Source organism: Eucyclogobius newberryi, unplaced genomic scaffold, assembly GCF_026437365.1.
Source record: "Eucyclogobius newberryi isolate DKJ021-1_F unplaced genomic scaffold, fEucNew1.0.hap1 SCAF_3, whole genome shotgun sequence".
Lineage (NCBI taxonomy): Eukaryota > Metazoa > Chordata > Actinopteri > Gobiiformes > Gobiidae > Eucyclogobius > Eucyclogobius newberryi.
The window spans coordinates 18,420,316-18,436,555 of record NW_027315945.1 but is presented as its reverse complement, the minus strand read 5'-3'; the positions used below and the strand labels follow the sequence as shown (position 1 = coordinate 18,436,555).

Below are 16,240 nucleotides of genomic sequence, written 5' to 3'. Positions count from 1 at the left end.
AGAAAAAAAATATGTCAGTACCATATACTGTGTGAAGCAAAATATACATCTGCATTCCATTACAATCATACTCTAAACACTACATTTCCTTTATGTTTAAATTATTTGTCTTTTTTGATCAGAAATGATTGGGTTTTCCTTACTGACTCGTTTCATCTCCCATACTTGAATTTCCACCAGAAAAATAACTTGGCCCTCCTGCCAACTAGAAGTAATGAAAATTGTCAACATATGATGCTTATCTTTTTAAGGACCACTGTGCTGCACCAGTGTTTCCTGCTAGAGTTTTATGGTGGATCATGGTAGCAGCAAATTACAGAGCAAATGGTCAATCACTTCAATTACCTTCCATTCCACATCATCAACCATGACATAGAATTAATGTCCATCGAGTGGTTCTCCGGGAACTGTGGGAGTAAAATAGTCCTGCAACCAACCAGGGAGTCTTTTAATATTGTCTTGTGTTTAGGTCTTTTGTTTTGATAGTTATTGTAAATATTACTCATTTATTTCAGGCATAGGGTACAAGTACCACTACCTGAAATATTAAGTTGCAATTTTAAGCTTTTTTTCTCAGCAGCGTGTTAATCTTCCTTGATTTAATTCCTTGCAGTTTGGACAGTGACTGTGGCTCGGTTCTGCACTGTGATCAGCTGGTTTCCCCCACAGCCCTGGCCGCCTGCACTCGTGTGGACTCCTGCTTCGCTCCTTGGTTTGTCCCATCACTCGGTGTGTCTCTACATCTTGCCCAAATGGAAGTGCACCTTTGTCATCACTTAGAGCAGCTCGGCACAGGTATGAAGTGGCTCACAAGATACGTACAGTGCATATACTATTTCAAAATTAAGCTGTGCTTTTGGTCTCAAAGTATAGCAAAGAGAGTTCATTTGTCTGCCATTTGTATTAGATGGCATGCCTGTTTATATTGGGTACACATTGTGTGAGATTATATCAACTGTGGTTTAGGATGCTGTTAATACTGCATTTATTTATCTCCTTACGACAGTTCCCCGACATGGACTCCGCCCTTTCCTGCCGGACAGGAAGTTGCCTCAGGAGCAGGAGTTCATGGTGACCAGTGCACAGGAGCCCCGGCTCCTTTTACGTCAATGGAGCAATGGGCCACAATATTGTCAAGAGTTCAACTTTTCCACTCAAATGGAATGCAAGCTGCTGGAGTACAGAAATCTAACACAACTTCAGCTACTACAGACGTGTGTGCTTCAGGTATAGAATCTGCATCTTTTCTGAAAAAATATATTAATTGTCTTCAAAACATTTTATCGAAATATTTTATTGCATGTATCCTTTTTTATTTCCAGGGTCATGCCACTGCTATTTGCTGTGCCCAGTCCACCATGTTGGATGCAAATGTGTTTGTGGACCCAGTCATCTTCAGGATCAGCCAGTATGCCATTCACACTGTGGACACAGCTTTGAAAAGTTGGCAACAGGTACAGTCATTTCATCAAATTGGACATAAACCCTCTATAACATATAGACTTTTAATGTCCATAAAAATCACATCAATTAAAATTCATTTGTTGGTACTTGTCAGTCACTAAATAGCACTGACTTGTGTGATGGAATAGTGGTTGCCGCTCTATTACAACTCTAACTGCTTAAAAAAATGAACCGTCCTCCTGTTGATCATCTAGCACATGGAGAACATATTATAACCAAAGGAGTCGTAAATCTACACAAAATCATAAGAAAATATATAAATAGTTATAGGTTGTGCTAAAAGTCTTTTCTTTCCCAGATGGAGTATAAGCTAAACAAATTCACAACAAAATGGAGGGTTTTTATGAGAAAAATGTTGGTTCAATGCCAGAGCCATAAAACACACTGCCTTTCGGGTTGATGTAAACTCAGAGCAGGGGCCTTTACCGTGTCTGTTTGTGGCCTCTCCTTAATGCTACGGTCCTCGTCAGCTCGCAGTTCCCGGCTCTCAGCACTGCCTCTAGTAGCCAGCTCATTTGTGTGTGAAGCGATGCCCACGAAAACACGGTAAAACTTGAGTGCTGACACCTGCCAAGACTTCATCTGGCCTGGGCCCCCACCCCTCTGCGTGTATGTGTGCGTCTGTGCGTGTGTGTTCGTGTGTGTTTGTGTGTGCGTGTGTTCGTGTGTGTGCGTGTGCGTGCGTGTCTATTGCGCACCCTTCTCTTTCAGTTGTGCCTCTGTTGCTGCTGCTGACTCATCTGGCCTCGTGAGACGTGAGCTATACTACATACATTTTTACACGCATGCATCGTCTCCTTCTCCAGGTGAAAGAAATAATAGCTGCTGTCTTTTACCTGTGGGAAATAAAATTAAACCAACTGTACATAAAAGAACTATTAAATCCTAGCGTGGGATTTAATACCTTTGTTTTCACTCAGTGGCATCATTGACTCATCAGGCGATGTTAACCAACCATGCTGGTATGATGAGATGCATTTGACCTTTGGCTGCAAACTTATAGCACAAGCAAGTGAATGTTCCCTATTTCAGCTGGTTAATTTACCCATAAATAATGTTTGCTGTTGTATTGAAAGGTTACATTGCAGTTTAACTGGACTGTTTTGGACATGCTGGTATCCATGGCTTTGCCCAACATCTCAAGCATGAGAAATAAGGTTATTACGTGGTCATTGCCTTCAGACAGGCCTCCCCTATACTGATTGAGTGATATGTTTGGCCTTTTCTTATGCCATTGCTGCCCAGTTCCCTAAGACCCAGGCATACTTTTGACATGAGGTATCGTGAAAAAAATCAACCATATTTGTACAAAATGTGCTTTTAAAAAGTCTTGCATGCATAGAGCCTGATTCAACCCTGATGACACCATCAACATGTTCATTGTTCATCTGTCATATCTGTAAAATGATTAAGCCTGATTTATTATCTTGATTAGTCTTAAACAGAAGCATCCTGGCAACTGGTATTAAACTCAAAACTACTTCCAGCCTTCGGCACTTTGGTCAAACCAAGGAAGAAATCACCATAATTGTAGTAGGCAAATGTGCTGTGCATATGGCCACAGTTTCTCTGGAGTAAGAGATAGATGGAGGACAAGTACAAAAGGATGTTCTGATTAAAAAACGGTTCTCATTTAGCTTTTGGAGGAAGAAGTGAATACTTTTGTTCATTGGAAATATCCTGCGTATGGTTAGAAAATGTGTGCTGCGTGGGATCAAGCACATGCCGCCATTTGGTTCTGTTACAGAGAAGATAGGAAGGGGCTGTGAGCTTATTATACAAATGCACCTTATGATAAGGTTTTTCCCTTGTTAAAGATATGTTTCTTTCATTTACACCTGTTTGAGTTGAGTCTGGAGTTGTTACCTCTTAATGCAGAAAATTAATGGGAGTACTAGAGATTGGCTTGAAAAGCCCTATTAATCTCAAATTTGTCTTGCAGTTTCACATTCTTTAAATCTACTTTTTCCATACGCTACAAAACTAATTGAATACATAATAAGAAGCAATTGGAAATGTTAGCAGGCACTGTCCTTCCTCAACAGAAGGATGTTTCTTGAATGTGTGTAATTGTTAGAGTGATTTTTGTGTTTCCTGGTGTCAAGGCTGGCAGGCTTTGTGATGTGGCCTACGGGGTCAGCAGTGAACCATGGAGAAGATTTCTCGTCTACCACACAATCGAAACCTCACATCCAGGCCATGGCCATACCGCCATGCCGCAGGCAGAGCAGCTGGAGCGATTCCAGATGCAGAAGTAGAAATTAAATGCTCGGTTTGGTATATGGTTGTAATTTGCACTCAAACAGAGATTGTAATATGTTATAATACACAGTAGATGTCATGGTAACAGTATCTGTGAAAAATCAACCTCCTGGAAATAATTGTGCAGGTCTAATGGTTGACAGTAGTGTAGCTGTCACTTTATTTCCTGTATTTATGACAGGCCTATTAATACTATATTTATCTTAACATTAACATCTCAACCTCCTATCCTAACCAAAGCCTGGTTAAAGTGGGATGTGCACATGTTTGAATGCAGTAGTTTAAAATGGTCAGTCTCTCTATTACATGTTTAAATTGTTATTAATGCTAAATAATTTGCTTGGAATTATACACATTTGTACCAACCGTAATCTTTGTTAACCTCATGCTTGAGGTTTAATTTTTGGGACTTTTTATGACATACTAAGCTAGTAAATAATTTGAATTTAGTTAAAAAGGTTAGCCTCAGAGGAGCAAAGGAAGTGCACATTTAGAAAACTTGAAGCAAAGACAAATAACACATTACTTTTGTTTAGATTGTGTCACTATGCAAGTGGGCTTGATGCCTCTTAATATTCTGTCAATTGGAGAGGTTCTTTTTACAAAGCAACCACACAGACTTTCTTACTACATTCCATGCAAAACCAGGGTCTCACTAATATTTACCATAATACTTTTTATAACTCACCATTCTAAACTTGCATAAGGAACCAGATGGCACAGTTGTTGCCTAAAACATTACCCAATGTTACATTTACATTTCCTTGTTGGCTTTTCCTGAACCATCCCTCTCCTTTTGGTTGACATTTTTCCAGTTCAGCGCTCCATCTGGCCCCAACCTCAGCATTTACCACTGTAACCTCATTCACCCATACCTCCATCTCCATCCCGAGTCCCCAACCCCAGCTCCGAATCGTCTTTCCCCCGAGCCCTTATCCCCAGTGAAGTGGCTTTGCTGGGAAACCACACAAAAGACCAGTAGTATTTACCAATTATGCATTCTCACAGGCAGCTACATGTGAGCATGGGACAACAGAGATGCTCTCATCAGTTTTCTTGAGTTGCAAATAATTAATACTATTCCAGGGCTGAACTATACCGTGTACTGTATTCTATATTAACATTTACACTGTCAAGGCAGCGTATAAGTGAAAGGTTGGCTAATGGTTGTTCAATGTTTTCCAGACTTCTCAGTTGCAGCAGATGTTATAGATAGATCTCTATAGTGGGATGTCCTGTTGATATTAAAGCTAATCACTTTGCGACTACATGTGTCTGAATGTTGTCGCTAAATTTCAGCGTTGTTCTTGCCATGGCTACACTTCTCTTTCTCTGTGGTATAGGGTTTCTTATATTGTGGGTGCCATTATTTACAATCTTCATCCCAGACTTTTTACTGTACCTTACCATTTATATATGTGCCACTCTGCCTAATGTGGGCCAGACTTTGTAAAGAAAAACTAAAGTAATATCATCTGGGTGGATTTAGGGAATGGATACTTTGATGCCTGGTATAGGGCCTATGTCTAAGGAATAAGCTGTCATCTCTTGCTCTTTAACAAGGAAGATGTGTTGACTGTTTAAATACCTTTGTCCTAATATTTGTCTTCTTTAAGTCCCCCAATGGAAGAGGAGAGATTATTACTGCAGTAAGCTCTCTGACGTGTGTATCAAGTTGCCTTGTGAATTCAAGTGGAAAGATGATACCATCAAAGAGTCGGGGCTTAGCATTGGCATCTAAAGATGGCAGCAGGAAGTTTGTAAATCGCACTGTCACATTCATAGGGAAAGCAAAGATAGTGTTCGTCTATAAAACTAGAAGTGGTCCACTCTCACAGCTGTCCTTTCTGTATCTGTGCGCTGTTCTACCTCTCCCACACGTCTATCAGCAAGTGTGCTTTTAATGGTGTAAACTTTCCCATCCGTTTTCAATAGCATCAACAACCCCAGGACCCCGAACGTGCTTGGCAGTGGAACTCAGAGCTGTTACTGCCAGCTTCTTTTAACCATCAACCATCAACCACCCCCTGCCATTTAGAAGTATAGGGCCACCTGGGGTATGTTGGTGTTTTAATACAGCTGTACAATCTTATGATTAGTCAATCTGGGTTTGCCGCAGCCAAGGTTTGCGCCAGATTTCAACACATACTTTAATTGATTTCCGTGGATTTCAGTGTATGCTTTCAAATGATTGGCAGCAACACAAGTTTAAAAATAAAATGGAATGGAGCAATAAAAATATGATGCCGACATAATAGTGAATGTTTATGTATGTTCTGTTTCAAACAAAACGTGTTACAAATGTTACAAAATATTTTAGCCATTGGATTGGTAGTTTATTTTTTACACAGTGCGTCACTCACACTGCCAGACTTCTCCAAGTGTAGGAGGCGTATATACAGAAAACTTGAATTTGTTTCGTGAATAGTCAGTAAATGGGTGTGCCAAACCAACCCATGTAAAAATTAGTCATCTCAATTACTACTTGAGTAAGAATAACAAAGTTTGAAGTCAACAGATGACCCAATTAATGAATAAGCCATGATTTCTTCTCACAAATTGGCTCAATGTCAACAACTATGGTCTCTGAAAATTTTCTTTGCAGTATTATCGTGCCAACCAGACAGACCCTCAAGTGAGACCTTTTGTTTGAAATCTTTCCAAGAGCATCCAGCTAGCAGATGTTTTAGACAAAAAAAAGTACAACAGTTAATCAGATTTTGGCATCAATGTTGTTTAATAACTACCAGCAAAGCCCCCGGTTCATAATGCTACAATATTTGAATATAATACTATCAAATATTTGTTTGGTTTTATTTGTCTTTAAATATGATAAAGATTATCTTTGGGTTCTTGTTGCTCTGCAAAAATGTATTAAGAACTACTTATTAGGTCTTGAATGGGAGATGGCTGGGCACCAGGTGCTTTAGTGGGAGGGCAGTGGCCCTAGTGCATACTGTCTTGTCTTTAGGCATGACACTTCACCCACGTGTTCTGTGTATGAATGTGGTGAGTGAGTGGAGATCGTCGGAGGGGCTGATGGTGTAGATTGACAGCTTTCGTGTGTCTACCCCAGTAGAGTAGATTACCACTTCATAGTATGGAGATAATTAATTTTGAAATGTGAAATTTGCTTTGGGTGTCATGAAAGAAGTTGAATTAGTCCAGTGTATTAATTTCATTATCATTATTATTATTATTATTATTATTATTATTATTATTATTATTATTATTATTGTCATTATTGTCATTATTGTCATCATTGTCATCATTGTCATCATTGTCATCATTGTCATCATTATCAGTAATATCAATATTTAATGGAGCAAAACGAGGTAAAATATTTGGAAAGTACAGCTGAGCAAAATGGCTGAATGTGTTGCCAAAAAGCAAAATACACCAGCTTTGGTGGTAGAAGTAAAGTCCAGTTAATGTCTAGCTGATGTACGAGTACAATTTGCATGACTGCAGGTCTCTGCAGCCCATTGACCCATTGCTGTAGGTGGGAATGTTTCAACCATATTGTTTTCTTCTAAAAAACCACAATAAATGTATGACTCTCACTGTGAGGAATGCCCAGTACTGAGAAGCTTGTTTCATAGTGAAAAAATGTTTGAAAAAAGCAAGTTGCCGTTTGAAATGGACTGACATGTCCAAAGTTGTTTATCACAGCATAGACTTAACATTTAGCTGTTTTATGAAGGGTGTGAGGAAACTGCTGTCTTGCCAAAGGATTAATCCTCCAGGAGGTTTCACTTTAACTGTGAATGAAGTTGGCCTTCAAATCACAGACAAGCTTTTTTCATAGTGTCGCACAAATAAAATGCATTATATGTAAGATTAACAAATTAATAGATAAAGCTACAAAAAATACAAACTTGAATCCATCCAAAACAATGTTTTGATACATCAAAAACTCGACAACGACAAAAAATCATATTCAAATGTTTGGTCATAAACCCTTTCTTTGTGTCCTCATTGCAGAACGGTGACCCTGAGTCAGAGGAGCTTGTCTACAGCCACTATGTGATCTGTAACGACACTCACGAGACGCTACGCTTTGGTCAGGTGGACACAGATGAGAATGTACTGCTGGCCAGTCTCCACAGTCATCAGTACAGCTGGAGGTCTCACAAGTCCCCACAGGTATAAGTTCTGCATGCACGCGCGCACACACACGCACGCACGCGCACACACACACACACACACACACACGTGTGGAGGAACGAGCTCACTTGCCATAATATGTTGATACAGAATTGATCCAGCATGAACTAATGAAATCTGATTTGATAGATAAATACATTAACCCACTGGAGAATACAGATGTGTACCTCACAGACCATGCTTTTGTCCCTAGGCTTATTTGGTTTTGGAGAGGTATCTTCACGCTGGCTGTGGCCTGGGCTAACCATAGTGCACGTACAACAGTTTGTCTGTCAGAGTTCTCAGACACTCCCCTGACAGCATTGTTAAAGAAGATTGATTATATTTAACCCTTGGTGGTTTTGAGGTTGAGCGGAGGGTGGGCTGCGTGGCGATCCGTGGCATCTGCGTGTGTGTGTTTGGTATGCACATGTTTCGAGACCCCCATATGTTGCACCGTGAGTGTGAGAAAGCCAGGCTTGAGAAAAGACATGGCCATAATTACTCGCAGTAAGTCAGCAAGTCAAGTTGTATTAATCATCCACCACGGTTAATCTTTGCACTTACCTCACTCAAATTAAACACACTTACAAAAGCTAGGTGGATAAATACAACCAAAAAAACACACACAAAAAGAGCACTGAAAAAGAGGAAGATATATTATCTCGGGTCTGTGTCTCAAAACTGTCTCAAAAATTCTTAATCCCTCCTGTAATCATCTCTTAAATGAAGGGAAAGTATTTAAACAATCTCGCTATTGGAAATGTCCTGGTGTTATCAAATAAAATGGTGCTCGATATGGCACATAAAGAGATTAATTTTACCTCAAAGTCAGAATGACCTGTTTTTAGGGAAGTTTTCGTTGAAAACCAAACATCTAAAACTTTGGCCAAATGTCATCACAGGAAAATAAAATAATTCCATTATAGTTCCACGTATAATTCCTTCCATCTTGTATTTGTAGTAAATGCATTATGCACTCTTTATATGATTTGTGAATCTAGATAAACAAGTTTGAGCTTAAACTACCTGCCAATATGTTCACCTCAGTTTCCTCTAATTATATTATGGGTTATCAAAATAGTCAAGCTGATAAGACAGAGTTATATTTCTGAATAGTAGATTGTTCATCAAAATATGTTGTTGTAGTCACAAATCAGTTTCCGAATCGCTGCTTAAGTGGTTACACTATTTTGTTTAGGGCCCCTATTCCTACAGGTGTCTAAAACTACTCAAATCGCCATAGGTCGGCTCTCACTAAATGTCAACTTCAATGAACTCAGCTCTTCAATTTAACCCAGAGCTACTCCCAACCCAATTAGCCTCTAACCTGTTGCCTTTCACAGCTTCACATCCTGCCTAGCCTATGGGACGCACACTGTTTTTTGTCTTTCTTCACAGACATTTCTTCCTACTGCAGCCCATATATTTTACATTTTCTCTATAATTTAACACCGACTACAGAACAACTCAAAGCTCAAAGGCTGTTTAGAGCAAATGGTGCGGACAGTGCTAATAGCAGCTCCTCTTGTGTGAGTGATGACCCTCTTTCGATGTTTTCACCTCTTCCTCTCTTTTTTCCATCACAGCATACATTCAATAGCCTCAGGACATTTTATTATTGTCTTTTGCCTTTTCTTTTGTTCCAGCACATTACACGCTTTCATTAGTCCCTTGCTTAAGCATGAACACTTTTGGGATCTAAATTCGCTCATAGGAAGATCATTAAAGTTGTAAATATTTGATATATGCATATATTTGATTCATTATATCTATGCTCTGGTCATCTAAAGCAGCAGTCAGTCCCTTCTCTTCATGCTTTGGGCCATAGGAGCCAGACAGTAGCAACTCAAGACAACTCATGTTATCACACAGATATTGTTCTGGTCAATAGTCTGATTTTCTTGCATGATCCTTGCAGTGGTCAAATTCACAATTGTGTGGATACAGGAATTGATTTTACTGGAATGAGCGCTTCACTATGATATATTATAGAGCAATAATAATTATTGCTCTATAATATATTTATTAACAAGAAAATAATTACATTTTGCCTATAAGACAACAGCTTATCAGGTAGAAGGATTTTGGGTGGTATCCACCGGTAACATTGGGGTCACTGGGAGAAAAAGGTTGACCACACACTCTCCTGCAGTGTAGAGTCTTTCTCCACGTTTCCCATGACATGTTTCTTATGTCTTTATTCTTGCCTCCAGCAGCTTGATGAGATCAGGAGAGCTGGACTGTGTCCTTCCCCTCTCATTTCAGTCAGACTTTCGGACTTTTTGAGTATTTCTCTCTACACTGTCCAAAAACAGCAAAGCAGTTCCCAGTGCTGTCTCTGTCCCTCTTATAATCCCCTGTTTGGGACCACTGTGGCTGACATCACAAGGCCCTGTCAGAGTCTGTCCTTCTCCTGCCTCTTGTTTCAGCCTCCTGTGTGGTTCTATTTCTTGTCAGATACTCCAGATAAACCAGGAAGCCTAAAACAGGAAGTTGTCAATAGTATTACAGTTGTAGGTAATCATTCACTGAGCATACATGCATTGAAGGCACTTGACCTTTTCACAAAATTGCTGGAATTTATCATTTTGTTTAATTGTCTTTTTCTACTTCAATACATACAATATTTTTCAACATCTGTTTTTAAATATCATGGCCCATAGCTGTACTATCCCTGTCTTTCAGTCTGTGTTGGTAATGGCCAAACTCCTGGGTCTGTCTTCATGTCTGTGATATGATGTCCCAGCTGACCTGTCCACTCACCACATGCACACAAAACCCAGAGCTACTTATGTAAAATAATCTGTTCCCCCTCTCTCCCTCCCCTGCTCCCCCGAGAATCTACTGGACAATCTGCTGGTCAAGATTTTAGTTCACCGACAGCTTATGTGTTTTAAGCAGTAGCTGAGACACAAATTAGAGCAAGTATTTTCAGTTTGTGCTAAAACATTTGTCTGTAAGCAATACAGTACATATAACATTTAGTCAGATTATCATTGACGGCTGCAATATGGAGTGAAACAACCTCTAAGGTACTCTCACCCAGGTATTGTGTCAAGTAAATCTGCCTGTCAAGCTCACTCACACCCCGGCTTCAACAAATCAAATATGTCGTTCATAGCATACTAACATGCCATAGTAATAGTAGAAGTAGCATCATTATATGAAACCAAGCTTATTTGTTACAGCAAAATTTTACTTGAACAGCAGGTAATTAAAAATATATTGCATAGCCTCTGATTACAAAACTTTGCATCTACATCACTCAGTTTAAAATGGTCATGTTAATTTCTCTTTTGGCATTTCAATTCACGTCTACGTCTTGTTCTGTCTGGTTGTATAGTGAAGTGAAATTGCACAAATTCAAGACAATTATTATTAACTTGTCAGGTCACGCATATTAGCACAAAGCTGTCACTTCACTATTGGCTCATTTGCTCCAGACCAAATACAACACTTATTATGAGAGAAATTCTTCTTAAATGAACAGGCCCTGTGTTATTTCAGCTTGTACTTAAACATGAAGACATATTTAAGCCCTTACCATCTCCTTTTGTGGGATCGAGTGCTTTATGTGTTATCCCAGCGCACACCGATGTTGACATACTTGTGAATATCTGTCACTTGTCTCACTCCTACAGCCCGGGAACCAGTGTTATTGCACCGAAACACGAACCTTAACTTTGGTCGCCCCTCTCTGTCCCAGTACCACTCCCTCCTGCGCCTCTGTTTCTCCCGTCAGTCACAATATAAGGTGCATTAAAAGCCTCAATTCAGTCACGTTCTGGCATGTAAGTCACAGTCAAATCCCATAACCACATATTAACCCTATTATAAACAGATATAAAATGCTTCCTATGTCCTGGATTCTTTCAGGCCAGTCTATTTAGTGTCTTAGTGCATGCCTTCAAACCAGCTATTAGGAGGTTTCAAACACAAATAAATACCCACGTTTATACCATTTTAAAAGGAAAACATTTCTCATTGAAGATGTACAGATACTGTACATTTTTGGATGATAACTAAATAATTAGGCACAAACTTTCATTTCATTTCAAACTCTCGCCTTGTGTTTTTCTGGCGTGTGGTGAGGGGCGAATGGTTGGAATATCTGGCCGCCCCTCACAGGATGCTGCTCGACTGATGGAAATCCCTGTGGTTAGTGCGGTTATTGGGACGAGGGGTGTCAAGAAGCCCCCAGGATTTCAGAAAAGGACTTTTTAAGTGCCTACAAGAAATAATCACAATTTGTATGAAGTGTAATTTGCTATGGGCCTGTACCGTGTGTTTGGATGTGCGGTTCCCAGGGGCACTGTGCTGGAGATAGCAGCCTGGGACCATTAGTGTGTGGTCAGATTGGCTGCTGTTGTTGGAAGCAGCCATGACAGAGAGGCACTGACCCTCTCTGAACATTTGAGAGGAGATTTCTTATCATGTGTCTATGCCTGTAGTTATTTGATTTTTTAAGAATGCTCAATTTAACTACAGATACTCTGCACAATACATGTTATTCAATAGTGACGCCAGTGCTTAATTATAGAGCGGTATAATGCAAGCTCATATCACAATGTAATTTTCTTTCAATGGTTGCTAATGGTTGATTGAATTAAATATAGCATAGAAACGAACACACATTTAGTTTTTGTATAGTTTTGCAAGCACTGTTATTGTACATGTATTTCCGCAGGCTTTTTTAGACAGGACAGATGTGTGAGAAATGGGGATGAGAGAGAGGGGAGGACATGCAGTGAATTGTCCGAGTCGGGATTGCAAACTCACAATATTGCAACCGGCTGCACTTAGAGCCTAAACCACTCGACCACCGGGCAGCACGTATTCCCTTCTAAATTAACCCTTTTTGCTTCTCTATATAGATTTGTGAGGCCGGTTCATGTTTTGTAAAGTATTGTACGTATGTTTTCTGTCAGTTGTGAGATGTGACTTGGCATGACATAAAGCTGGTCCTTAAGTGAACATTTGAGAGGAGATTTTAAGAGAGTGGTTTCTTGGCAGGACTTTTATCATCTTGTTTAGGTGTGCTCTGTTTACTTGCTACAGACACTATGCAACCTCTAGTATATTATTGTATTTCCCAAGATCACATTACACCTCATTTTTCTATATAACTGTGGTATGTATTCATCTTGAAATGCACAAAACATCTCATCCTGTGGCCCTGACCCTAATGTTTAACAAACACTGCCCTCAAGTGAAGTGGTCTGTACTTGTCCTGTTCTTCTCTCTCATACACACTGTGGAGAGGTTAACCTCCGCTATATGAGGTTAACCAAAGCATTGACTGATCAGAGAGACGCTGATGAAGATGGCTTTGATCCCTGGAGACCCCTTTTCCTGGTTTAGATTCTCAAAAAGGTGCTTGGCCTACGAAGGTAATGTATTATTTTGCATTTTGAAGAGACGTACAGCCAAAGGTTAAACATTGGCTACTCACTGGTTCGTACATTATGTTGAGGTCCAATTTAGTGAGGAGTAACATGAACCGCTGGCCCGTGAAATTCTCCTCTCACCGGGATATTTTTTTAAGTTTATCAGCGCTGCAATAGAAAGGTCGTTTATCCCGTAGTGACACTTGCCCAGGCTTGTCTTTCACTGACAGATACATTATAAAGATCCCCCAATATTATTTCAAGTGATTTTAAAGTTTTGTTTCTATAGCAACGAGATACAAATGGTGTGTGACTCAGCCTGTCAGAAGTGAGTTTGGGATTATCATCATTGATTGTGATCATCCCAAGGTCCAAAAAATACAAGAAGTCATCTCGAGGCTGGGTTACAGTGGGGTTGAGGAATGTAGTGATTTGTAAATGAGGAGGAAAGGAGAGCTGGCCTTCCTCATCAGCGCGGAGCAGAGTCCACACACCAACACAAACAAACCGGGCCAGAGAGAGGCTTCTGTTAAATCATAGGTCAAACTGCTCTACACTGGTGGTGCCTTTTGTGGATAGAAACTCAGTAAATGTATAAACCAAATTGGAGTACCTAACTCATTTTTAACAAGGCAAAGTCAAGCAAGCAATTTGACAAATAATGCACTTTGATACATTTCACTGTTATTGTTTAGGCTTGGGACATCCCATTTTAGAGGATTAAGTCATTTGTTCTCTACAACAAGGTAAAGTCTAGGTGTAGCAAGTCAAGGTATAGCTTCTACAACATTATCTAAACTCAAGATTCTAATAATATGTTATGCTGGCACATAAGTTTTGTACTTGTCTAAAACAATTCATAATACATTTTACTCGTAAACATTAAACATAATCTAAAATATCTCTATTAGGCATTGTAAAATGACTGACCGCTTATTTGGTGATCTTTGAGGATACCTTTGTTTTTTTAATCAATCAATCTAAAAGTTGTCAATATAATACCACATCAAATGCATTGATATAAAGTCCCATCAACCAAATTATACATCTTAAGTATAAATAATAATTGGACTGATTTAAAAGTCACCAAATGCATTTTCTTATCAGACACACAATAGAAAACACATTTCCAATTTTATCTACAAAATGCGTACACTTGTGAGCTGCTCCATTTTTGACTCAATGATTCAATTCCCTCTGAAAGGTTCACAGTGAGGTGCTGATGTGGCCCTTGGATATTTTGTATTGTATGTAATACATTTTCTTTGTTTAGTTTCTATAGAAACAAACAAAATACAGTTTTCCTTAATCAAAAACTACATTTCAGCTGATAAGAGCCATACCAATATTATGACACTAAAGATTTAAAAAAAAATAAAAAAAAATAAGTTTCTCTCTGACAGCTAGTCAATTGTTGATGCAGTGACTTTACTCCCAGTGCGCATTTTATGGAGCGCTCATTAATAACACTTTTGGTCTTACTAATTTTTCATAATTTGTCAGCAAAGAAACGGATTCCAGTAGTGAGGAACGATTCGTAACAAAAACGTAGTGTTGCCAGCAATTTTAAAATCAGTGACTCAAACTACCTGGGAAACCACATGTAGTGCAATTTATCATTCAAATATTGTCCCCAATTGCTAAGGTTAAACACTGCTTTTCTGCAAACGTGATAAAAAAATAAAAAAAATAAAAACTGTCTGAATACAAAGATGTAATCCCTTTGTCCACAAGTCAATTTCTTCTCTAACTGTTGTCATGATGCAAGTTTGTGTGATTTTGTTTTATTTTTTATGATAACATATTCATCTTCCATGTCCTCCCCTATCTATAAACAAGCACATATTTTGAAGTTGTCCCAGTGGAAGCCCCTCTCTGACATGAGGAGATTAATTTAATTATCATGTTGACGAGATCCGAGCAGCTAGAATGTCGTATTTGTTTTTCTATGTAAATCTTTTCAAACATACCAATGTGTTAGCACTTTGAAAAATCTGTTTTTTCCTCGTTTGGCCTTGAACAGTCTCCTAAACCACAGATGTGAGGGGTGTTTTGCACTGGAGCTGTTCCTTGTTGCTGACCACATAACACAAGTGTTGGTATGCTCTAATGACCATGTGCTGCGTTGTGACAGCAGCTTTGTTTAATCGCAGTTTTAACCAAAATCACCAAATCTTATGTGTCAGATGTGCAACATGCCATCACTGCCAGTCAAGGCTTTTTGGAAATATTTTGAATTGAATAGTGTGTCATAAAGTTCAAGGGTTTGCAATGATTTCTTGGAAAAACATGGGCAAATTAGTGAATGTTAGATGCAACATATAAAGTAAGCTAAGTAGTGCGGTCCCTCTTCAGCACCATGGACAGTACCACGGTGCACTTTGACCTCATTTGCAGAAAAAAAATCAATAGACTACAAGAGCAAATCTCTGTAGTTTTGTTTTCATTCCATTGACGGCTTCCTTTTGTGAACACTATTATGAGGACCATTTTTTTGGCACGTTGGGGTGCAGCATTGTTTTCCAAAATGCCATTTTAATGTTGTATGTCACAATAGAAAAATAAAAATGATGCCTGTGTCACTATAAAATGTTAACCTATTGAATACAAAGCTCTGAGTTATCGTAAGTTCTTCCCTCATGTTTTCCAGAAGCTCAGTTGCAAGGCAAGTTTATTTGTAGAGCACATTTCATACACAAGGCAATTCAAAGTGCTTCATACTTTGAATTGCATTAAAATCACAAAGACATGGCAGAAATCACAAAACCGTTTAAGACAAAAGAGAAGAGTGTAAAGAAAATCCTTTCAGTCATATGCACAACTGAACATTTTTTTTTTTTTAGCTTAGATTTGAACATTGTCAGAGCAGGGGCCCATTTCACATCTTCAGGAAGACTGTTCCAGATTTTAGCTGCACGAAACTGAAATGCCAGAGCCTGTACAGAGACCTGAGAACAGGACTAATGTGATTGTACTTC

At 39.1% G+C, this 16,240-nt stretch overlaps 1 protein-coding gene across 4 annotated transcripts in view; it reads left to right on the top strand.

Annotated features, from left to right (window-relative positions):
- The window catches only part of LOC140374668 (intermembrane lipid transfer protein VPS13B-like), a 285,793-nt gene that overhangs the window by 227,047 nt on the left and 42,506 nt on the right, over positions 1-16,240 (top strand). For all 4 annotated transcript variants that reach the window (XM_072461641.1, XM_072461642.1, XM_072461644.1 and 1 more), the window contains exons 43-46: positions 614-795; positions 1,007-1,227; positions 1,323-1,454; positions 7,711-7,872. In XM_072461641.1, the coding sequence (XP_072317742.1) occupies positions 614-795; positions 1,007-1,227; positions 1,323-1,454; positions 7,711-7,872 (697 nt within the window). The remainder of the gene's footprint in view (positions 1-613; positions 796-1,006; positions 1,228-1,322; positions 1,455-7,710; positions 7,873-16,240) is intronic.